The sequence below is a fragment of the Taudactylus pleione genome, unplaced genomic scaffold, assembly GCF_031769625.1.
Source record: "Taudactylus pleione unplaced genomic scaffold, aTauple2 ptg001990l, whole genome shotgun sequence".
Classification (NCBI taxonomy): Eukaryota; Metazoa; Chordata; class Amphibia; order Anura; family Myobatrachidae; genus Taudactylus; species Taudactylus pleione.
Window position 1 is genome coordinate 6915762 of NW_028286386.1, and position 25991 is coordinate 6941752.

Here is a 25991-nt window from a genome sequence, read left to right on the forward strand (position 1 = left end):
GAAAGGCTTATAGGGGTCTATGTACTAATAATTGCAGACCAGACATGATTATTATCTATCCATATCGCGGGGGATATTTTCATATTTAATGAAAATATCCCGCTATGTGCAGGCAGCAGGGGAACCCACAGGGACAGTGGTTGCGGTAACCGCTGTCCCTGAGAGTTACATCCCCGGCAAATTATAGAAGACTTTCACAGAAAAGACTTCTCCGGGGAAATCTGGCACTGCGCATAGCGTAGGTTTCCGGAGCCGACCTGGGGCTGGAGAGAGATTGAAAGATCTCTCTCCTGCGCCTGCAGCCTCCTTAGGCTTATATTAGTTTACACCATCTGGAGATAGGTAAAGTACTGGGGCTAAACTCCAAAAAGCTTTGATTTTTGGAGTTTAGTACAAAGGGCTCAGATCATACCCTCATTAATAATAATGGGGACTGCGTTCTGCAGCGCTAATTAGCACTTGCAGGATATTTCACAGCAATCTCCAGCATTGTGCCATTAGTACAGAGGAACAATACATAAAACAATACATATGCAGTTTCTGCATAATTTTATGTAAATAGAGCTTGATACATAGGATCCAGTCTGTGCTCATTTCATAAGTTTTATTGATTTGGGTGCTGTTATGGCCATGTGGGCTGGGGGGGGGAGATCCTAATAATGACACTAATGGTATGGGGAAGATTAAGGGGTGTTTGGTGACTGACTTTCCATAGTGTATAGTGGGTGGCTTCATGGCATATGGGGAGCTCAAAACCATAAATTGTGATGGAACCCAGAACCTGTGGAGTATGACGCCAAGTTTTTAAAGTGAGGTGTCCCTGGGACCCACATTTTTTTAGCCAAATATGATCACTGTGAGTGCTGGTTCTGCCTTATCTTATACATGTATGTACGTAGTATATCTATCTAAGTGATTTTCCCTATTACCCAAAGCATTTTGTATCAAGAAAAATAAATTATGTCACAGTATAAAAAGTTTATTGACAAGAAATGCAGGAAGAATGCAGACAATCTTGACATAAGAATCGACTCCATTCACAGGGCTCTATACAGCTCTGTCTGTGCCAGCACAAACCTGACAAGTCCTACAACTGTTTGGCAGCATGATTTATTTGCACTACAGACAAGCTCTGAATGGAAATAGACCGAGCTTCAACAGAAGCAACATCTTTCCACAGTTTATTGCACTGTTCTTACAGCAGGCTAAACACCAATGATCCTCGTAGAGGATCCTACTATGGCGTAACTGAGGAAAGGTTCAGTGGAGATACTCTTCTTGTAGGAGTATTGCTGGCTGAAAGTGACTGCGGGAATAAAAACGGAGCATTTGCTGGGAGGTCGGCAGAAGGACTTTCATTCTGATTACGTAGCTGTAGAATCTGGCGCAAAAGAGCTTTACCTTCTTCTCTCGTCTGAAAGACAAAGTGTAAATACAACAGCAACAACGTAAAGTTATATGTTCATAATCCAAAACTGAAAGTATTAGACATGCATGTATAGGAAACCATAGTTCAAGGAGCCATTTCCAAAAGAGAACAATTTTAAAAATAAGGACAGGGGCCAATACTAATCCCTATGGTACCTCAGTAACAACTGTTAACTAAGCCTAAATATGTTCCATTTATAACCATCCTTTTCTTTCAGTCCATAATCCAGTTCTATATTCATGAATATAGATTTCACCCAGTCATCTTGTCTTATATACCAATCTTATACAAAACATATTTCCTGCAAGTATAAGCATAACTCCCTACAACACTAGGATTTATTTTTCCGTTTATATATTTGCTTACTCATTTGATGCTGAATAAACCTTATTGATATCTAGGTGCATCAGAGTGCTGGACTTGTTCCGGTTATACCCCTTTCAAACATAATCCCCGGTTTTAACCCAGCTCGGACGCTGGACACTGAACACGGGTTGAAGCCAGGGTTTCAATACTTAGCCCTTTCACACCTGGATGATGGACCCGGGTAATTCTCGTGTCGTTACCCTCCACACCAGACCAGTGTCTTCCATCTAACAGTGGACACTTGGAGATGATGTCATCTCCAAGTGCTACAGTGCTCGCCAATCAAGTACTTTTAGACATAGATAGTCATTACTGAATACAGGCTGCCAGCATAATATGCAGTACTACACAAAGAACAGTCCTGATAGTGCTTCATTATATTAATCAAGGCTTCCTATGGTATAATCTACATGGCAGACATCCAGAGTGACCAGTTTACATTGACTGAAATAAAACAACACAAGTGCTTTATTGCTTTCAATCCTAAAAAAATAAACATCAATGGAGCAGTACATGAACCTGGTGAAGCTAGATCAGTCTGCAGTCAGGTCATCAAATTTGTTATAACTCAGTCACTTCCTGTGTCCATGTGTAGGCAAACATGAAGTGGGAGTGGCTAGGATGGAGCAGCCAGTCTGGCATCTAAGCATTAATAGTAGTGATGTGAGGATGCCATTATACTGGTGCAGGAACATTAGAGTGAATAACACTCCTTTGTATGAAAAGAAGCAGAGACATAACACTTTTTTAAACTACTACAAAAGCAGTCTAAACTTTCATTTATTGTATCCTCTTTATTAATTGTTCTGCAGTTATAGCCACATTTGTAGATAAAATTAGTTCACTTTTTTCACTCTCATTCTGTTACATGCATACATACCTGTATTGTGACAATAAAGTTAAGAAGTTGGCTTACTATATAGGTCATTAGATTATTATAACAATGTAGTCCGGATGATTGGGGAGATTTAGTGGTGGTCAGCATAGTGTGTGCAACCCTTGTTACCCAGCAGGTCACAGGGATACACTGCCATCAATAAAAGGTAGGAGAGATACCTACTGATTTCAATACTTACATCATTAAAATTGAAGCATTTCTGGGCACATGCTGAGGCCTCGTCCCACAGTTTGCACTTGAAGTAATACTGAGCCAAGTACCGAAAGGCAGTGCTCACTTCCTGGTGCTCCACTATCTCCTGGAAATGAAGACACATAATGCAGTGAGGTGACCCACACAGCTCAGCTAAAGAGGAAGACTGTGGCCCTGATTCAGAGCCGGACGCTCTGACAGAGCACTCACTCTGAATCAGGGCCATCCTTCCTAATTTTAGAGCAGCCTCCTGGCTGCTCGCATAGCTGTGGGTGACCACCCACAGCTATAGCGAGTGGCCAAAAAGATGGTCAAGACCCTCGTGACCATCGGGCTTGCGACAAGACCCTTGTGGTAGGGTCTTGTTGCCGCAAGCCCTGGAGTGCTTTCGGCTCTATCAGAGCAGAGAGCACTCCCACTGACATCACTTGTGATGTCAGTGGGGCCGGCCCCAGACGGTAGGCGTTCCCATGGGAACGCCTCCGTCTGGGCAGCCTAGCCCCCGGCACGCCCACCAAAGGGGGCGTGCTGTCACTCACCATCGACAGCACGCCCCCTTTGTAGCCGTCGCTATCCGGGTCTCGCGCATGTGCACGACGGAGCCGGCTCCCTCGCGCGCATGCGCACTGGGCCAACATCGACCCGCTTGCAAGCGCTCTGCGCTCGCGAGCGGGTCTGAATTAGGCCCTGTATTCAATACAGACACTTACCCCACAAGAGTTGATGTCCTGTATGTATTTGATGTAGCATTGGGCAGCCTGTTCAGATTCATTCAGCTGTTCATGGAGCCTTGCAGAGAAAAAATTAAGTGTTAGTACTGGAACAATAGAATACCTTCAGAAGAATGGGTTTAAGTTTCAATATTACATACTGCATACATTTGTAGGTACATTGCTTCAGAGTGACTTTCTGAAAGAGACTGTATATATTGGGACTGCTGATTAATATGTTGACCATTGTTGCTACAGTCAAATATCAATTTTCCATTTTTCTCTATTTTGCAATTTTTTCACTGCTACCTCATTCTTCAAATGTATTATTGTAAAAATTCAGTTCAGTACATGCTGTAATGCTAAAGTCTTAAAATATGTTTCAGATTAGGATAAGTAAAAAAAAATTAAAATTAGTTCCGCCAGTAAACATTTTATTTCTCCTTCAACCATGGGGTACACTGGAGCTAGAGAGAAGTATAATAGAGGCGTTGGGAGCTTGGCACTTTAAATCTTGATGATTTGAGCTTGGCTCCTTTCCCTTTATACCCCACCTGACTTCAGATTTTTTTAAGGGCCAGTTGAAGCCGGTGTTCAGAAGCTGCTGGACAGCCTAATTTTCAATTTTTGTACTTTCATTTATTATCCCCGGGTAGACTTGACTACTGCCACAGTCTGCCTACACTGATGGAGCCTCTGGAGGGAGCAGCCCCTCCGCCCATTCTGGGTACACAACTAGCCACGGGAAGAGGCTGGTGACTGGGCTTAGCGACGCCAGCCAGCAATGCGTTGCCAGAGCTCAAGGATTGTGCAGGGAGCTTCTCCTAATGTATGGAGGGCTCCCATTTGTGCTTTAGTTTGCCTGTCAGCCCGGAAGGGGTTGGAACTGGTCCATACTCCCCCCTCTACGGAGCGTCTCTCCTCAGACTGCCTGCCATTTACCCCGCTTCTTCTGTAGCAGCAGTCTACAGAGCCTTCTATATCAGCAGACTCCAGACAAGACTGTGGCTGGCCTCCGCTCCTCCCTCTTTGTTCCCCAAGGGTTAGAGTTCTCTGGGGAAATATCTCTGCTGGTTGCCCAGGCTCAGCCCTGTTCATAGGGGATGTAGTCTGTTTAGGTGTCAGTACAGAATCTGACCAGCCAGTTACCTCACTCAGCAGGAGACTCATTTTTCTTCAGTCTAATTGTGTGTACGTGGATGACTGTTGTGTCGCAAATTGTTCGTTAGTCTGATAGTTAGGTGGGCATTGTTACAGCATGTTATTATTGCTTCTGTTCCTAATTGTGCGTACGCCACCTCTCATGGTTGGAAAGGGCAATGCTGCAGAGTCTGCTCAACCGAGCGATCCTGCGCCAGTGGATGCATCTACCAAGGGTTAAGAAGCTTAAAACTTAAGAGTGTCCCAACAAAGTTTCTCTAAGTACTTGTATTCTACTTTTTTGACTCTGGGTGCACCACCAACACTAGTAAATTGATTAAAGACTCCTTGTAAGTAAGGAGTGAGATCATGGTCTTATTGTTGGTTTACTTTTCCCTTACAAGGGAAGTAAATTATTATAATATAGATCATTTTTGGAATATCCTGTGCGGAATCAAATCCCATTCTCTCTAGTTTCTACCATGGGGTCAGAGGAGTCATCTAGGCGTCCCCCTCCGCTAAGCAGACTCCTGCTCGGTGGGTGCGGAATCCGGGCTACCATCTCTCAAGCTTATGTTGCTTAAGGACAGTCTGTGCCTTCCCGGGTTTTGGCTCACTCTACTCGGTCGGTAGGTGCTTCGTGGGCTGTGCGGCATGGGGCTTCAGTTGCTCAGTTGTATAGGGCTGCCACCTGATCCACCGTGCATACTTTTGTAAAATATTACAGTTTCCACACTTTTGCATCCAGGGAAGCTAGTTTTGGTTGCAGGGTGTTTCATGCACTTACAGTGCTGCCATCCTGTGCGAACGGCTTGGGGATGTTCCCAGTGTAATTCCAGTGTCCCCCTATGGTTGAAGGCGGGGTTATAAAGGGGGAGGACAAGCTCAAATCATCAAGATTTAAAGTGCCAGGCTCCTAACACCACTACTATACCCCAATGTAATTTCAGTGAGCCCCCGACGAATTCGGAGAAAGGGATTTTACTGGTAAGTACAACAATCCTGTTTTTAGAATGTAGATGTATTTCTTCATGGACAGTCCACCTTGAGTAGACATTTCACATGCTGGACAAAATGTTTAAAACACAAACCACTGTTATGAACTGTATATTGCTTTATTTTTATCCTTATTTTTACTTCACATTTGTGGTTATTTTAGACTTCTCAATTTTCATGTTTTTTCTGGTCCATTGAAAGACGTATAACAGGAGGTTTAACTGTATATGATTTTACTTCATGTTAGGTCAAATCTAAATAATAAAATACTTTTTACAAAGTTGCTGATTCCATGCTATATGCTCATAACTTTTGCAAAAATCTGGGCAGACCAGATTATGATCTTTTACATAGAAAATATAAGCTGAACAAAAAATGAAACCGTCTCAGCTAAAGCAAAGTTATTTTCAGGAATTAAGTTTCACTTTAAAATTACTTCACTAGATACCAGATAGTTAATATTTTGGTTTAAAAAAAAATTTAATTATACATATTCTTTTCAAACATAAAAAAAAAAACTTACTTTGCCAGTTTAACTAAAGCCATTTTCTCCACATCACCAACAGCATAGGCTCTCCAGTAACACTGCCAAAAGAGAACATAAATGAACTGTAGAAGCAGACTGTAATAAGGAGCATACACACTAGACGATGTGCTGAAAGATATTGGTGAAAGATATTGGGTGCACACACTGAACGATATCGTTCAGTGACCTCATCCTGCCACATCCCTGAACAGGCACTTTCTGACGATATTGTCAGATTGGCCTGAATGTTTACACGACAGCAAACAACGTTAACGACCCACGGGAGTGCACATCGTTGGTTCGTTTGGTGCATACACACCGGATGATATGAATGATATATTGTTGAAAGAATATTATCGTTCACTTTTATGGTCTAGTGTGTATGCCCCATAAGATGTGGACTCTTCCCACAGATGGTCTTAGCAGTTTCTACAAGTACTCAATAACTATTAACAGGTAATATTCTACTCATTCATTCTATTCATTAATATATTCCCATAAAATTTTATGTTGCTGCAGTTGAACCAGTAAATCTTCCACACTAAACAAAAAATTGTAGGTTTTAAAGGTAATTTAGCATGTACACATACTTTTTTAGCCTCTACAAGTTGGTTGAGCTTTTCATAACATTCCCCCAAGGCAACCAGCATTCGGGAATCATTCGGTCTGCAAAACACAACATGTTTATGTGCCTAGAATCTCCAGGTACAGTTGGTTTTAGTTGGTTCAACATACTGAAACAATTTAGAGGGAAAAAAATATATATATTGTTGCTGAAATTTGTTAACTACAAACTTCATGGCCAGTAAAAATGTGGGCATAAAATGTATAACCCATTTTAAAAGAAAAAGCATTTTTCATCACTTAAAAAACAAAAAACAAAAACATAGGGGCGCCTTGTAAAGTCACAACCTAAATTAACAGAATTTTTGTACATTTCTCCAAATCTATGAGGGTCACTGGAGTTATGCTGAGGTATTTCTCCCTCCCCCCCTCTGCATCCCATCTGACCCAGTTAAGTTAACCGAGCTGCGGCTTCTCAGAGTCTCCATTTGTCTACCAGAGCCTTGAACACTTCTGGGTGAAGTGACCACTCGCTGGGAAGAAGATCCTGAAGGCTGAGGTAACCTGCCTCCCAATTGTCGACCCCCGGAATGAACACAGCAGAGATGACATGCTTTTCTGGCTACCGGAAAATCGGAGACATCTCTAGCATTGCCAATGGACTCTTTGTGCCTCCTTGGTGATTGACTGGATCTTTACGGCAAGAACCCTCAGAAGCCAACTCACCCTGACATGTTAGAAGTGCGACCAGCAAAGGAGGGCCTGAGGAAGGAGGGAAGGAGGGAGAGAGAGAGACAAATGACCCAAGACAGGTGAAGGTGCGACGCGTCCCAGTTGGAATGCAGGTCCAGATGAAGATCTCGAGAGTGAAACCTGTGATCATCGCATTAACAACTGGAGTGACGAGACTCTGTCCTGTGAAAGAAAGATCCTCTGTAAGGATGTTTCGAACAGCATTCCGAGAAATATCAGTCTCCGTGACGGAATGAGATTGGTCTTTTTGAAATTTACAATCCAGCCATGAGAGATTAGCGTGTGATGGGTTAAATGTAAATGAGAGAGAAGCATCTCTGAGGATGGGGCTTTATCAGGAGATCATCAAGGTAAGGAACGATTGAAACTCCCAAGGACCGAAGGTGGGTCACCATCACTGTCATTATTTTGGTTTAGACGTGGGGTAGAGGAGAGGCCGAAAAGAAAGTGCTAGGAATTGGAAGTGGGCATCCTGGATTGCAATAGAAAATAGGATTGATGCGGTTACCATATGGTAATGTATAATTAAGCATTCCGAATGTCCATGGATACCAGAAATTCTCCTGCTTCCATGTTGGCTATTACTCACAGAAGGGATTCAATCTTGAATATACGAAAACGCAAGTGAATTTTCAAGGCATTTATATGGTTAGGATGGGTCATACCGAGCCATCTGGTTTTGGCACTACAAAATTGGAGTAAAAAAACAACAAAAAAAACTTTGGTCCTTTGTCCCACAGGGACAATGAAAATAATAAAAAAAATTTTTTTACTGCTTCATTCAAGACGGACCCATGGAAAAGGAGGCCCTAAATATGAAAAGGTGCAAAAGGAAGTGGAGGAAACCTAGGTCTGGGAAAGGATGAAGAGGGTAAAAAGGAACTTTTCCCTCCCGTATCTAAGGCAATGATTTTATTCAGTTCAGGCCCAAACAAAATCTCTCCAGATTAAGGAAGAGCCTTAGCGTTCCCGCGGCGCTGTTTCAGTGGGGCAGAAGGCACTCTGCCGCGGCGCCCAGCTGAAACAGCCTGCGGGTTCTGTCCCCTCCTTCGGGCTGCAGTGTCCCGCGTGGGGGGGAACGGCGGTGTAGCGGTCACCGCCAGTGAATGGATGCCTGGCGCATGCGCCCGGCATCCATTCACAGTGACTGCAGCATGGGGGCGTGCCCGGCTTGTACGTAAGTGCCGGGCACGCCCCCAAGAGTAATGAACAGGGGACACGTCATAAAGACACGCCCCTTTTCCTTGGTCACGCCTCCTTTTCGGCCGCACGCAGAGGTGTTCTTTCTCTAGGTCCGGCGCCCTGCCCGGGACCGGACCTAGAGTGAACACTAAGCCTCTAAGAATCACTGTGATTCTACACATTCTTAACCAAAGAGCAGCAAAAGGCTGAAGCAGACAATACCTGCATCAATAGCAGTCTCTCCCAAATAAGCTGCAGATTCTGTGTGTTCAACCAATGTAATAAGATCAGCCCTAGGAGTATTAGAGCAAAGGACATCAGTAATAACATACATCTATTTTTTACGGCCTTGTTCACCCAGGCAGACACAAGAATAGGCATAAGAGCAGTCCCTGCAGCCATATAAATCGACTTCAGAGTAGATTCAAGTGTTTAAGGTCATAAGTTCCATTTAGAGAAGTTGAGTCCTGTACGGGAATGGTCATTTTTTTAGATAACCTAGAGATCGAAGGATCCACCAAAGGTGGGGACTCCCACTTAGATCTGTTTGCTAAAGGCAGTGGGTAGAGTTAAAATGTTTGAAATCTGGATTTTGCATTATGGTATGGTTAACATGTCTTCCAACTGAGACGATTAAGGAAGTGTCAACACTTGCCGGACAACCTTAATTAGAGCGTCCACTCCTTGTACATCTGAAGTGTCATCTTATAATACTGAGGAAAGACCCAGCTCTGAGTCTTATAGATGGTCTTCCTCACCGTGAGAGGTACCCGGACTGTAGAATACATGAAAGTGAATGTCTAGCTGGTTCACCCGAGCCTCTGGCACAAGGGTCAAGAAGCCTTTCTGAAGGAAGAAGTACTGTACCAAACTTGTACTGAACGAGCCAAGCCCTGAGCCCCGGGTGGCTCAACTGATGCAGAAGGCTGAAGCCCTAATTAAGCCACTGGGCCAACGACTAAACCATAGCACCAGCCAGTGTCGCCACACAAGCCGATGTATCTACCGAAGGGGACTCGCTCTCTGATGCTATCATGCACTGGGTCTCCGATTCGCATGCCTTGCAAACTGCCCCCCAGTCAGCCTGTACATGAGAAAATAAAAATATATATTTGGTACAGGCAAAAACTTACTGGACTGTACCCACTCTTTATCCTTCCCAGACTTAGTGAAGAGAGGGTAGGGAACACAGAAAAAAAACACTATAGCATACAAGTAAGATATTTGCAGCAATTGACAACTTAGTGACAGAGGTGCTCAGTGGTAATACACTTTCTATACATGTGCTTACAATAGACAACTTAATAATAGACGTACACAAAGTATAAGGGGTACATTTACTAAAGTGAGAGTTTTTAGAAGTGGAGATGTTGCCCATAGCAACCAGATTCTACTTAACATTTAGCTTGTACTATTTAAAAGATAATAGCTAGAATCTGCTATGGGCAACATCTCCACTTCTGAAAACTCTCACTTTAGTAAATTTACCCCTAACAGTGTTAGGGGTATATTTACTAAAGTGCGGGTTTTTAGAAGTGGAGATGTTGCCCATAGCAACCAGATTCTAACTATTTTCTTCTAAAAGGTTCTAGATACATGTCAAGTAGATTCTGATTGGTTGCTATGGGCAACATCTCCAATTCTAAAAACCCGCACTTTAGAAATATACCCCATAGAATATTGACAGCCTGACTACACAGAGGAACATAAGAGCCTACAGTAGAAGCAGAAATAAACAGCCTATCTATAGCAACTTGACTCTTGATACAACTGCTTGTAGAGTGTTAGCTGCTAAAGCCTGTTTACAACAGTAACTGGCAAAACGTACAAACAGTTGCACAGCAGGAAAAGGAAGCACACACACACTTTGTTCTAGCAAACATACCCTTTTAGCCACTAACACACACCCCCAAACCAGCCTGTTCCAACGACTGCAGGTTTACTTGTGCTTGTGAGCAAGTGGCAGATTTGTTGGGTTGTGTACAAAAATCCACAAATCTGAGGAGAGGTAGGTCCGTGAGGGGGAAGAGTTCCAATGCCATTGCTTACACGCCGTTGCAACTCACCCCCTCGCAGGCAAGGTGAGTAAATTGGATCAAGTCCTATATTTCTTATTGATAAAAACCAAAGCTAAAAAGTTCTCTTAATTAGTACTTGTCTTATTTCAACAGTTATGTAATGCATTTGACAAAGTCTGTATGACTTCCTTAACATTTAAATACACATAAGGTATTCATATGTACATTACAGATGTAAAACATATGTTCTAATCTTTCTGTAAAACACAGAATACATTTAATGTACAAATAGAACTGTAATGTCGTTATATAGGTGAAAGATGTTACCGGAGTTGGTGGGCACGTCTGTAATAATAGAGGCAGTAAAAGGGCATCTTTAGGATCTCGTAGGTCTGTCCCAATCCATACCAGGCTCGGTAATCTCGCTTATTGACCTCAATTGCGTGTCTGTCCCAGAAATGACAAACCAATAGATAACTATAATCAAGCTTACAGTAGCATAGACAAAACATTTAAAAAAAAAAAAAAAAAAGGGGGGGGCTTGCCATTAGTATATAAAAATCACAATATTGACTAAATAAAACTATGCTTGTTAGCAGAAATTAAATTGTGAAGTTACCTTTTCATTTCATTCCAAGATCTAGAAGGCAGTGGCAGCATAATTTATACACTGTCAGAATGTTTATTGATTCTCCTCTGAATAGAATGCCAGTGGCAATTAGTAAGGGGAGACATAGCTACACTTCAAAGTACATTTGAAGCACAAATTACTATTATGAAATTATGGGTTGTTTCATATGCTACACAATCAAGAGGTTAATTAGGTTTGCAACAACAGTAGAGAATTCACATTTATTAAAACTTCCTAAATAAAATAGAGCAAATAGCATTAATCATGTTGTTATGGGTGTCAGTATGTCTGCATTAATGCCTACAATTTACACCCCTGTCATAAACTGTAGTCTTACAGGTGTGTAAACGGGATGTAGTTAATAGACCGGCGGACGCAATGCTGCGGGTCTAATTCCCGACACTACCTGCCCGACACGGGACTTAAGATAGGTGTCGAAATACCGACGCCTATCTTAATCCCGATGCCGGAAGACCGACCCCCGCCAACCCGATCGTCGTGTGCCGGGTAAGTATAACACTTAGCACGGGGATGGGGGAGGGGTTAGGTTTAGGGAGCCCCTGGGGGAACTTGGGGTTAGGCACATCCCCCAGGGGTAGGTTAGGGTTCAGGCTAGGGGCAGAGGGGGTTAGGCGCCACCAGGGGGAGGTTAGGGATAGGCACCCCCCCCGGGAGGGTTAGGCACCCCTGGGGGGAGGTTAGGGTTAGACACTAGGGGTGGTGGGGGGGATCTTCAACTGTCGGCCTTACACAGTCGGGATTTGAACCGGCGGATGTTGAGCCGTCGGTATTTCAATCCCATTCCGTGTAAACTGTAGTCCCCAACTGTTTTCCATACCTGTATGCCTGTATAGCGGCAGAAGTGTTCTTCATTTCCATATACTCGTGGCCCATTAGTGTCCAAGCACCAAGATACCGCGGGTTGAGCTTTAATGCCCTTTGAAAATACAGGGCTGCTTTCTCGTGCTGGGAGCGCAAACTGTAATAGTTCCCTATTAGAAATACAAAATCCCCTCAGGTCGCAATATAATCATCCAATAAGACCTATGTTATTTGTAGACAACTTCCTTACCTATCACACAGCAGGTTTCCACGCGGTACTTGTCAATATCACACAGATTGTGCGCTAAATAGCTCAGTTCTGGCTTTAGACCCTTGCAAAAAAAAAAAGAACTCGTGTCACAATGAATAAATAATGAAGCAGGGGGGAAATCACAGGTCAACATTTACAGATAAGTAACCAATATATTTTACTTACTCGGACATAAAGTAGGTTTGAAAAAGTGTCCATATTTTCTATTCTATAAGGATCCTGTGTCCGTAACTCATTGAAAATAGATAGAGCTTTATCAATATCTGTCAAAAACAATATACTATTAGATCATGACATACATCAATATTTGAACAAGAACATAATAAACCTTGTGTTACCTTACCTCTAATGTTATGATAAGCAACAGCTATCTGAGAAATAATATAAGTACTTTTGGAAAATCCAGCATCAATAAGACTCTGGTATTTTTGCAATGCCTCCTCAATCAACTGCTGTTCAGTGTATATATGTGCCAAGAAAAATTCCTTTATCCAGCAGTCTGGCAGTGACAGGAATTTCAGCTGTGAAATTAAAACTCAATACGGTCATGTCTAGTACGTGAGATAAAAAAAACAAAAAAAAAGTCTTCTACTTAAATAGACTACTAACAAAACAATGTTTCCGGACTGTTCGTATACAAGAGATACTTAGCAATGATCACATAAAGCATTAAGTAATTAACAGTAAAGAAAATAGGAGAACGTTTTCTAAAATATAAAGGATATATTGTTGTATTATTAAATCACTTTCTTTGCATTAGGGAGGAGGGACATGTGTTTGGTTATGTTTCACCTATTGCAGACAGGGCTTCGGGAAAAAAGCCTGACCTCTGTCTTTATAACTAGCTCAGAATAGAGACAAGAAAAAGAACAGGACAGTAGGAAAGAAAACACATTACTGAGTGGGTTGCTCTGTGTTCTCTTACAGCCTTGGAGAAAGGGTGAACAGTAAAAACATAAATCCCCTTTTAGTCTTTCAGAAGTAATTGGAAGCAGATTTGGGATGTCCAAAAATGACATTCAGTAGAAATGTGAAGAATACTTAAGAATGAACAGCCACCTGACGGGTCTGCCTACTTCTGGCTTCCTCAGAGCCAGCAATTTCCACTTTGAAAAGTGTGAAAAAAACCCCCAAAAACACAGAGATGACTATGTGCCCAGCGCGCAAACCCTGGCTGCGAACACCCTATGATGTACGGCCAAGTAAGGTCAAATGTTCTGGCTGTGTGTGCTGTCAGGCCAGAGGCAACATGTACCCTCACCACATAGCATACCAGTTGGATTGCCGATCTGATTGAATACGGGATCTCGGAGGAGCTACCTCATCCCTTTATGTGGCTTTCATTAAAGGACAAAGAGGCTGTCCAAGTAAAATTCAGTGTCAACAGAACTATGTTTGGGAGCCCTCAGATTAGATGGAGGGACCACGTGATTGAGTGGAAGCATTGATGGACAGGGATATCTGCCTTCCAGTTTTCCACCCTCTAGAACAGGGGCTCCCAACCATGGTCCTCAAGTTTTAAGGATAGCCATAGTTATTTTGATTTAACCATCTGTGCTTTAGCATGGATATCACTAAAACCAGGACTGTCAGTGTGCCTTGAGGACAGAGGTTGGGAAATCACTGCTCTAGAATGTAGGTCACTGACATTATTGGAACAGAACCCTCTGCCCATTTCAGGATGTTTCCTAAAGGATCGAAGGGCTGCGAGTGCCAAACCAATGGTCCAGATAAGCCCCCACTGTGTTATTGTTGGTTCAGACCCTGACTGCCCAACCCCTGGACAAGCACAGATAGTCCTCCCATAGTGGAATAAGGAGGTGAACATATTTAAAATTCCGAGGAGGGGTTATTTGGGCTCACCGCCACTATTCACAGAAGTGCTGAGCACTTCATTTGGCTGTATATCTGAGGATTATAAAATTTGTGGGCACCAAGCAAATCCAAGTATCTCCATTTAACTAGTGACAGTCTTTACCCAGTGTTTTATGCATCCATTCACTGTGGCCTTTTAATTGCAAGTTCTTAATTCATTTATTAACAGAACAGCAAATGTCATTATTGAATTACAAACAGTTGATTATAAGTTAAATATTTATATAGCGTATATGATCATCACAATAAACTGTAAACAAAGATAAAAGAACCAGGAACCTACTGAATTGTTTTCATAAGAGAGAGGGAAAGGTAATGGCTGAAATAAGAAGAAATGTCCAAGGGGGACATGATGTACCGCAAGTGGAAGAAAGGGAAGGCTAAAATTCAGGGGGACTAGAGATAGATTTCCTATGCCTTAATTCTTGTTACATGTATCGCAGTTCAAAGATAACGAGGTCAGAAGTAAAATATATATATACATGCACACGCACTAAATTATTCAAACACCTATTCCTTAGGACACAATTAGAAGACTCGCACATAACAAATTAGAGAGGTTCAAGACAGAATAAACTGGAGACCTAATAGGTTGCAGGATAGAAGTAGCCTGGATTTTTGAGCCCTCGTACACTAGAACAATTACACATGCAATACATTCCACAGGGTCTGCAAGGGGCTACCCCCACTCAGTCATACTTTTGTGGGTTTTAGCCCCTATAAAGTGCCACCTGGGGCTGCGGGTTTACATAGATAGCACCTAGGGGTCCTGTTTGTACTTTACAAAAGATTTGTCTTCTATGTGGAACAGAAGATAGCCAATGGATATGTCCTTTACTACTTTAAATAAAAATAACGCAGGTAAGGGCAATAAGCTCTGCTCTAGTTCCTTGCAGAGCTGATGAGGATTAGGGGAACCAAGGAAGGAGAAGGAGTCCGTTCTTTTTCCCAGTGCCATGCCTACTAGAAGTAAGATCTACACAGAGTCTATGTCCTCTTACTGCTGAAGGAAAGCAACGGACAATATGAAATATACTTAGTTTGTCGTATGCTAAAGAACAATATTTAACCTGTGAGGTTAGGGCAGTTCTCTCACAATCATGTTGACAAATGCTCTAGGTTTCATATAAACGTAAATATCCAGGAGCTGAACAATTTGTAACCAATTGACATGATTGTATTTTCCAGCAACCATTCTCACCTCCGAACAGTAATTCCTACCTATATGACACACACTTGGATATCACAATGTATACAGTGAGAAAAACAGTATTGATCCATTTATATTAATAGAATCGGGAGTGCCTTTTTCTTTACCATTTCCTTGTCTGTAATCAAGTTACATAGCTCCAGCCATGTTCCCCAATGCAAAGGCACGACATGTGTCGCCTCAACAAATACATCTAGTGCCTCTTTCACCAGGTCCAACTTTCGCAAAACCACACCATAGCTGTAAACAGAAGACATGTATAATGTCAGGAGGCAGCTCAGGTTCACTGACAAACACAATTCTTACCAGTTATTTATATAGCACATACATATTCAGCAGCGCTTTACAGAGGCTACGAGACCCTAACTCACAGATAAAGACCAAATCCATCCAGCTCTCTGGCCTTGTGCTTCTTACTGAGCTCTACACGCAGTTCCCGCAGGGCCTCGTTCTTCACCTGCCCTTTCTCAAGGGGTCCTGGAAATACAGACATTTTTTAATAACCTCTATGTTACAAAGCTTGTAATAAATAAGACTAATATTATAGATTTTCTTGATTGGGGGTGAGGGTCTCCCGCAACAAATGCAGGTGGAGGGTAGGGAAACTATTTCCCCTCCGTCACATTCCAGTGAATAGAAGAGTACAGGCAGAAGGCCATCTGCATTATGTCTATAAAAGATGTTTTAGAGACTGAAACAAATAAAGTTACAATGATTTTGAAGCATAATATACAGATATTTAGCAGAAAATAAAAAAACTTTAAAATGGTTGTAAGAAAGTCCAAGTGGGTGAATGTGACAAGGGCCATATTTTATGTAAACCAGCATATAAAACCTACAATTACAAAGATGGCAAAAAAAAAAATTCCCCATTTTACTGACTTCAGAGGTAAACTGAAAATGAAAATAAAATCCCCTATAAAAACCACTATGTAAAGGTCTATAGGGGGGATTAAATTCAGCGCGTTGGAGAATAGACGGGAAGGAGTTCCCGGAGCTATTTAATTAACTGCGCTGTTAAGTCCAAGTAGAACCACTTACAGTAAGTCGGAGAATGCCAGTTACCGCGCCTTAAGCTGGGTGTGTAGTCGGGGTAACCGGCTTTCTCCAACCAAAGTGCCAGCCGTGAGGCTAAACCGGCCCGACACATAAGTCAAATTTCTGTTAGCTCCTCAAGAGGGTGCGCACAGATATCCTGTAGTCGGACTTAACGGTGTGGTTGATTAAATAACTCCGGGAACTCCTTCCCAGGGGTATTCAACATCGCGCTGAATTGAATCGCCCCTAATATGTGTACATTTGACAAAAATAAACACCTGGCATATTCTTAGTTTAAGGTTTTAAAAGTAATTATATGTCACGCTACAGTTCAGGATTTATTTACTAGAACTACAGTATTCAATAACTGGAACATGTACAGAGTGCATAGTGCATAGTATGATTTGTTGTAGTCTAGGGTGAGAAACGTGGTGCTCAGAGAGGAATCCTACTTCAGTCCTATATGGGAAGATCTATGAAAGTTCATTCAGCCCTCTCATTTACAACCAAATACACTGGCATTCACACTATAACAGATATACCTGCATTATCATGTAAAAATGTATAAATGAAGCAATACCTACCCAAACTATCTACAGTCTCATCATCTTTCTTCTTTTCTCCGGACTGGGAGGAACAAGTAACCACAATTATGAAATTTTACATTTTCACAGGCATAATCATAATACACACACAATGCTATAACTGCAACAGGCCATAAACATTTACATATGGGTAAAAGTTGTTAACACTGCAATAAATTTATATAACTTTAAAGAATCAATAATTGGTACTTGGAGGCAATAGTGAATGCATTCAAATCTGTTTATTTTGGAAGGAGGCAGACATCCTTCCTAAACACATTCTTGCAGAACACTGTCAGTGCTCTTATAACATAATTATAGAAGGCTTCCTTCTTTACATGTAATTGTATTGCTGTTATATCATTAGGCTTAATGGGGGCGGAATTCACTTGTTTGCGGCCCCCTTCGCGCCCGATGGAGCTATTCAATTGTTGCTCCTGTCGGGCGCGATCAGCACTTTGGTCGGGTGTAGCTGTTTTACTCGGCTAAACCCGACCTCTATGGGCGCGATCAGCACAATAATTGGCATCAATTCAACAGCGCCCCGCAATCTCCCATCACTTTAGACGGGAGATCGGGTGCACTAAAACAATTGAATTCCGCCCATTGTAGTAAAAAATAAAGTATATATTGTATGATTTGTTTTATCATATTACAATCTAATCAAATTATAAGCAAAGATAAATTTACAATGTTTAACTCTATAATCATGTATATATTGTACTCTTACCAAATACCTGGAGTACATGTACAAGAAGTAGGCTTTCTGGCTCTTACACCCTCGAAGGAAATATGCAGCTCTATCATATTCTTTTAAATCAAAATAAGACTTAGCCAGCGTATATGCATCCAAATCCTGGGCATCCTCCTGGAACAAACAAAACAGGTCGTTACAAATACTGTTAGATTTCATATGATGAATAACCTGGCTCTAGAGTATAAAGGACAACTCTATCTTTAGGGCTCGTTTACACATGTGAACTGGGAAAATAAATCAAATCATATGAAACTCATCCATGCTTTAGATCAGTTTTCTGTGTGATTTACATACATTACACTTTTACCAGGACAATCTATCGTACTGGTCAAAACAATTAATGGAGGCGAAAATAGGATGTGTTGTGTCTTCAGCCATTATCAGAGAAGGAACCTAAACTATACATGTGTGGCATCATATAGAGCTTGTGATGTATTCTATTTATATAGCCAACAAGGAAAATAGAATTTAACAGAGACCAATTAATTAGTATCATCAGTGTTATGGTTAACTTATTAATCAGATTTAATAAATTAAGATCCTCCTTTGATTGTTGGATAATTAATATTATCTCACAATAGTCACTGAATTATGATACTCGTATTTATCTATTAGAGTACATACGAATAGGTCAGCAGCTACTTGAGTCTCACTGGGATCAGTGAACTCCAAACTCGATTACCTAATCCTGAATAGACACTATTGGTCTCTATAGCAGAGCAGTATAGTCAAACGAGATCAGATGGGCGGTGCCAGCATGACGCGACCTAACGCGATTGGTTATTCAGACTTGGGACATTTCCTGATTGGACAAGGGTTAGACATCCGGGTATATGAGGATACCCCGATGTTAGATTCGGCTTGCCTTGACAAAGCCAGTGTAGCGAAACGCCGCGTCGGTTAGCAGCGCGTGCAACCTGACCTCATGTCTTACTATATGTAAACTTATGTGTTGTTTGTGTTTGTGTTAAATCCGAGAAACAGCCGACAGTGACAGCGCTAATTAATGCCTGCATTGTAGAGATCTGTAGAGAGTAATACTTGGTCACATGTATAAAGTGTCCTATCTGCATATTTCCCAGATACATTTGCTGTAACAAGCATAAACTGCTATAAATGCTTATAAAGTTGATTTATGATTTCATAACTGGGAATTTTTGATACAGACACATTCCTGATGTTTTTGGGAATAACAGGGGCTTTTGGAAGAGTCAATTTAAAGTGAAATTATATTTGCCATAAGCATCTTAACATATTATGACTATCACCCCCTGAGATTGTACAATGATATGATGTTTTAAGAACAGACTTAATTTCCAATACATCATAGAGGGACACTTGCTAGGGATCACTACCTCAATGTGATCCCTTATTTTCTTGGTCAGTTAACACCTGATGATGATGCAAATATACAACAATTGAATTTGTGTCTGTACATTTGCTATTTAACAACTATAAACACAAACACACTTTTTGTTTGGCTGTATTATATTAAAGCTTAATACCAGTGGTATGAACCATATATTCCTGTAGTATCCTACAATCAGCGAATATCTATATGCTATCACTATAATATAGGGTAATTTACATCCCAAAATATATTGGAACGTTAATATTTATATTACGCACCACCAGCCAATCTGTATTATGACATAATGGAGGCAGGCACATGCGCCGCCACTTATTTTTAAATCACATTTTCCATCTTTACGACACATCTATATTTTACCAATTTTCGCTGTTGTTTTTTCTATATTATTTTATTATAATTTATTAAAAGTTATGTTTTAATCAAATGTGCACCTCCCATGACAGTTTCTTTTCCCTTTCTCTTTGTGTTTATAAATAGAATACAGTATGAAGGGCAAAGCTCGTAACACTTATAGGTTTAGCTCTATGCAATTACATGTCTATGCAGATGACAGTACTCAACTGAGCAGTGCTTCTAAAACAGACAGATCTAATCCCGGTGGGCATCAGGCTGTTGTATGTCACTATATTGTATGATTAGGATATCATGAAGTGTTCTAGGTACATTGGGTCTCATTCAGACCCGGTCGCAAGCGCCGATGCGCTCGCAACCGGGACGATGGTCCCCACAGAGCATGCGCACGACGGAGCCAGCACCGTCGTGCGAATGCACGAGACCCGGCTAGCGACGGGCGCTCCGTCGCTAGGGGTCTCTTAGCAGACGGGGCGAGCTGTCGATGTTGAGTGACAGCTCGCCCCGTTTGCTGGGCGGGGGTGGGGGCATGCCCGGCCAAACGGAGGCGTTCCAGTCGGATGATGTCAATGAGGAACTTCCTGCTCAAACAGAGAAGGAAGGTCCCTGTGGCTTACGAGAGCCCAGACCCAACCTTAGGGTCTGGTCGTAAGCCCCGATGGTGATGACCATCGCGATCATCACCCTGATAACAAGGTAAGCTGTGGGTGGTAACCCACAGCTTAGCTTGCGACCTGGAGGCAGCACTTCAAAACAAGAAGTGCCCGCCCTCATTCAGAGTGAGCAATCGCTTCTTGCGATCGACTCTCAATGAGGGCCATTGTCCTTCTCTTTAAAGACAAAGGAGGGGGATTCAATTGTTTTTTGTGCAACCAAAAGTAATGGGCGACCAACTGAGCTATTTAAATGTTGTTCTGGCGGGCGCAAGTGCCGTGAGCACCCATTATTTATCGCGCTTGTCGTGCCCAAATGCTTTACGTGGCTAAACCTGTCTAAGCTATTGGGCACACTGCCGAAGCGGTAGTTTGGGCACCCAAATGGCCAACATTTCGCAAATTTTTGCTTGCCACCTCAGAAGGATGCGCACAGAAATAATAAGCACCCATTAGAGTAAGAAAAACAAACAATTGACCTAAGGCTGGGTACACACTAGACGATATATCGTACGATCCGGCAGATATCAACCGCATCATACAATATATTGTTCACGTCGTCTAGTGTGTACACAATATTGATGACGATGTGCGCTCCCGCCTGTTGGACTGACAATGGGCGACATCGTCAGAGAGGGCCATGTTGGCAAACGCAGCATGGCCCACGCCGTCGCTCCTGATATCGGCATTTCTGTATGGACTTGCCTATCTTGGACCCCCGCCAGGTCCACATCGTTAAATGTGTACCCAGCTTAAGTGGTAAACTTGCTAAGAAACAGCATTCGCAAGCCACTGCTTGTCGGCTCCGCTCTGGAGGCATGTATGGGCAATATGGTGACGTCACGACGCAAACAGGAGACAGAGCTCAAAATTGTGACTGAACCTGCAGCCACGAGGACGACGTGGTCGCAGACGCCGGAGCCAAACTACGTGACACAGACATGTGAGGGGCTGGAGTGGCCCGTGGAGTGGGAGTGTGGGGGTAGGTGGCTGGACTGGAGTGGTCCGGGGAGAGAGGGGGTGGCTAGAGTGGCACATGAGGATCTGCTGGAGTGACACCAGAGGTTTTGGATTGTATTATGTGAATCTTTTTTTTTTTTTCCAATGTTTTTATTGTGGATGTGGCTTTTTCAGCGTATTTCATGTGGATCTGTTTCTTTCAATGTTTTTATATTGATTTGGCTTTTCTTTCCCTTTAATAGTTACCTCAACGTTGACTGTGTGCATGTGCTTTTACATGCCCCTACAAACATCATACCTGGGCGTTTTTGCACATGCGCAAACTCAACTCGACTCTCTGACATAGCTACAGATATTTTTGAGCTCTTTGTTTCTGACTGGTTGGCCACCCCTGCTCTAGAGTATCTTCAGTTTAGCCAGGCTATAGTATCTGAACTCTGATGTGTCTGGTAATTAAAATTATCTCTGAAAAAGGTTCATGTAATATTAATAGTAGTGCAAATCATTGTTGCTGGGTAAGTAGGAATACTCATGCCTGGGAGATGCTTTGTTCAACTTTGTGATGTGATATTTATATGCAGGCCTTTAGTGGTACTTGGCGGCTGTGTGACACGGCTCCCGTTGGGTAGGTCATTAAAGTTTTAATTTGACTCACTCATTACTGTAGAGACTTACACTTAACGGAAAGAAGGGTGAGAGGAGTGATCTTGGGTAGAAGTTGTAACTCTTTAGAGCAGGGGTCTTCAACCTTGGCCCTCCAGCTGCTGTGGAACTACACATCCCAGCATGCACTGCCATAGTTTTAGCATACTGTTATATCAAAAAGGTGGCAGTGCATGCTGGGATGTGTAGTTCCACAGCAGCTGGAGGGCCAAGGTTGAAGACCCCTGCTTTAGAGCATTTCTTAAATTGTGCAGGATTTTAATAGACTCTCTATGGCAGCTTAAACAAGAAAAGTGGTGCATACAGACGACCATGCAGCAGGAAGACCTTTAGACATACCTCTGTAAGTGCAGGTGTTGGTGGCAGCTCATTTAAAGGAATAGATTCCAATGAGAAAGCCAATTCAGATGCCCTGAATATGAATGAAAATGAAAAAGATATTTGCACTAGAAAAATAAACACTGCCATAAATGTGTATGCTTTTAATAGGAGGTTTTAAAAAAATGCAAATAGGAAAAAAGATAGAACTGGCATTAGGCAGTGTATCACAAAGGCAAGAATTCTTCAAATCTTAATTACATTACCAGCTACACATTTCAGACATACGAGTAGCCAAGCTATAAGAAAAAGGAGGGTATATAGAAAATATAACACAGCAAAAAGAGCTTATTTTTTTATTTTTAACAAATATTCTGTTTAGGACATTGAACAATAGAGCCTAAAAAAACATTATCAAATTTTCAATTGAAGTCCACAAAATTATACCGGAGACACTGAACTCACACAATTTGTAGAGACACACTGCAATTATCCCTAAAAAAACCCAAAACACTATTTGAGTTTGTATACAATGCCATCTATAAAGCTGCCAATATCTGAATAGAATATACACATACAGTTTGCTACAATAGAGTCACATCCTTGTACAAATTCATATAGACTAAAGGTGCGTACACACTAGACAATATTTTGCATGATTCGCCCGATTTCAATGCATCAGAACAACAAATCGTGTAAAATATGTCCAAATCGTGAGTGTCTACTCACAATCACAATGCGCATACCCAGGGGTCGTACATCGCATCTTCAGATCTTGCCTACAACAGGCAAGATCTGCCAATTTCGTACATGGCGCACTGGAAATCGTTAAGGATGCATGATAGACCGTTGGTCAGATTGGACACTTTTTAGCACCATATCGTGTCCTGGAGAACTGGGGAGCTGCCGGGGAGAGTTCAAGGGAAATCGCATCGTGAGCACATCGTCTAGTGTGTACACAGCTTTAGTCTGAAAAAAAACCCAATATGACATGACCACTGCATACAGGCATACAGCGCTTGTACTGTAGAGAAGCGTCCTTCTGACTCATGACATGAGTACGGACTAACAAATCCTGTCTGCTGCCTGACACTCATGGCATTCTAGATTATTTTATTAATATACACAAATTTGTCCTTTCCTTCTCAATAAGGAAATTGTCATAGACAGGTCATGGAAACTTTATTTTTATTTTTTTTAAATGAACTCTACCTGGAAATTTGGGACAACTCCTGCAAATACTGCTTAGCACTGAGCAGTTAGACGAAAATGCCAGGAACATTATCAGACACTAATAACCAGTGACATATGTTAGGCATGTCCATCACAAGTATGTCACTGCTCATAGCGATGTTATATGACAACAGTGCACAGATGACTCCCTGTCACTACATGTATGTGTGTACGATGCTTCCTACACTGATCTGACAGGGATTTTATTAATGAAATCGCCAGATCCATAGGAAGCAGACGTGCACAATGTCCTAATAATATGTGTTCACACCCGTCTGCTGTTGCAGCTTCAGAAGTCATACCATGACTGCCAATGGAAGGTACACTGTAGCAGCACATGCCCCAATTAGAGTCTACTACATGCGCTATGTACCGCGGCTCAGCCCTCACCATTTAACGCTGTGCATCAGCCCCCGCTCCCGGCACAGCCAGCTCACACTCAGCAGCTGCTTTTTGATTTCGCGCAGGTCGGAGAACTGACTACTAGTAGCCGCCATCTTCCTCTCCCAGCATCACGCACAGGCACAGCTCACTGACATCCACCAATCAGGAGTCACGTTAGTTACACTCGTCTCATAGACTCTGACGTAACCGCATCAGCACAGGCTACATGTACTAGAAAAGCCCTGATAGGCTGGGCATGCCGGGGGGAAGACGTCAGACGAGTTACCCCGAATTATAACAGTAGAAGTTATTCGATAACATCGGATACGTAATCTGCGTATGATGTGTGTGCGGCACATTGTGCATAGGACAGGATTGTATGTTGCTGTATTATAAGAAGACGGCGTGCTAATGTGATGAAACGTTGTGTGTAGTTGTAGAGGTGGTGGTGACAGCAGGTGATAGTGTCACTATATGATGCGCATGCTTAATTAGCTGAGAGCAGTAGTTCTTGTGATGAATTGATAACCAGAGCAGAGGTTCCCAAACGCGATCCTGAAGGCTGCTCAACGGTTAAGATTTTAAGCCAGGTACACACTAGGCGATATGTCGTTCGATGCGGTGGATCGAAGCGACATATCGGGCACATCGCCTAGTCGTCAGCTCCATCCTCCAGGCGATATCGTTAGTGGGGGCTATGCTGCTGAATACAGCATGGCCCCCACCGTCGCTGCCGGCATCGCCATGTGTGTATGCACTTGCCGATGCCGACACCCCCACCGAGTCCCGTTGCTGAGGAGGTCGGGCGTGTACCAGCCTTTAGAGATATCCATGGTTGAGCACAGGTGGTTAAATCAAACTCATTGAGGTACTAATTAAGTCACCTGTGGTCTAGCATGGAAATCCATAAAACCTGCACTACTAAGGTGCCTTGAGGACCAAGTTTGGGAACCTCTGCACCAGCGTGTGTGTAAATGTAGTTGGTGCTGGTGGCGGTTAGTCCACACATGGTATGCCTAACCAGTACTTAGATTTCGAAATGGCAGAAGGCGCCCTCCACGTGCGGGAAAAACTGCGGTGTAGCTATTAACCACCAGTGAATAGATGCTGGCGACATGCGCCTGGCATCTATTCACAGAGAAGGGAGAGCTTAGTGGTAGCCTGGAAAATCTGTAAGTGCCGGGCACGCCCCCAAGTGTGATGAAAGGATGTGTGTCTTAAAGACACGCTCCTTTTCTTCCAGCCGAAGGCAGGATCAAGAGTGCCCTTTCTCTAGGTTTGGCGCCGGAACTAGTGTGAACACTAGTAGAACCACAGGTAGCATTTGACACAACGGGGGCGATTCAGTTTTTAGCGTGGCTCTGGTGTAATGGGCGCCCGATGAAGCAATTCAGTTGTTGCTCCGTTTGGGGCGTGAATAGCTGCGGGAGCACACATTTCTCATCCTCCTGAGATGGCGAGCAGAAATGGTTGACAAGTTTACACTGCTTAGGTCTAATTGGGCACGATAAAAAGAAAAAAATTGAATATCACCCTTAAGGAATTACACAGGTGTAACAGCGGGGATAAGGCGTGATCGGGTGCACAATGTTTTTCTATCTGTCTTGTTCTGAATGGGTCAATAAAATTAGACATGTATTGATATAGAGGACAGATCTTGATCACAGTTCACTATATCTGATTTATTATTAATTTGAGATACAGGAATACAGCTCAGGAAATAAAGTGCCACAATCCCAGGTTATTAAACAACATACACATATTAATTATTCTTCAGGCTAGTTGCAAGATTTTAGATAGAAAAACAAATCTATAACCAATTGCGCTGAAAAGTGGAACACTAATACCCCTTTTCCACCAAAATTCCGGGTCTGACCCGGAGTTGGAACAGAGTTCCTATCCGGATCAGACCTGGAATTTAGCCGGCGCCGACTCGGTATATTCCCGAGTTAGCGCCGCTCACACCACAGTAGGGTCTGCATAGACCCGACTTTCCCGGCGTGAAAGTGAACGCTTGGAGATGACGTCATCTCCAAGCGCCACGGAAGCCGGACCAATCGGCCGGCTAGCAGCACACTCCAGGTCATCGTGACCC

At 42.6% G+C, this 25991-nt stretch overlaps 1 protein-coding gene across 1 annotated transcript; it reads right to left on the reverse strand.

Moving 5' to 3' along the window:
- Nucleotides 1-958: 958 nt before the first annotated feature.
- Nucleotides 959-24095, reverse strand: CDC23 (cell division cycle 23). Its single transcript, XM_088465473.1, has 16 exons — nt 23903-24095; nt 22301-22373; nt 17936-18073; nt 17206-17248; nt 15955-16060; nt 15691-15823; nt 12842-13019; nt 12664-12761; nt 12478-12559; nt 12244-12397; nt 11102-11221; nt 6848-6923; nt 6255-6316; nt 3596-3674; nt 2872-2991; nt 959-1414 (listed from the first exon to the last, which is right to left on the reverse strand). Exons 1-16 carry the CDS (start codon nt 24007-24009, stop codon nt 1238-1240), a joined length of 1746 nt encoding a protein of 581 aa, XP_088321599.1. The 5' UTR covers nt 24010-24095; the 3' UTR covers nt 959-1237.
- Between the last annotated feature and the right edge of the window lie 1896 nt (nt 24096-25991).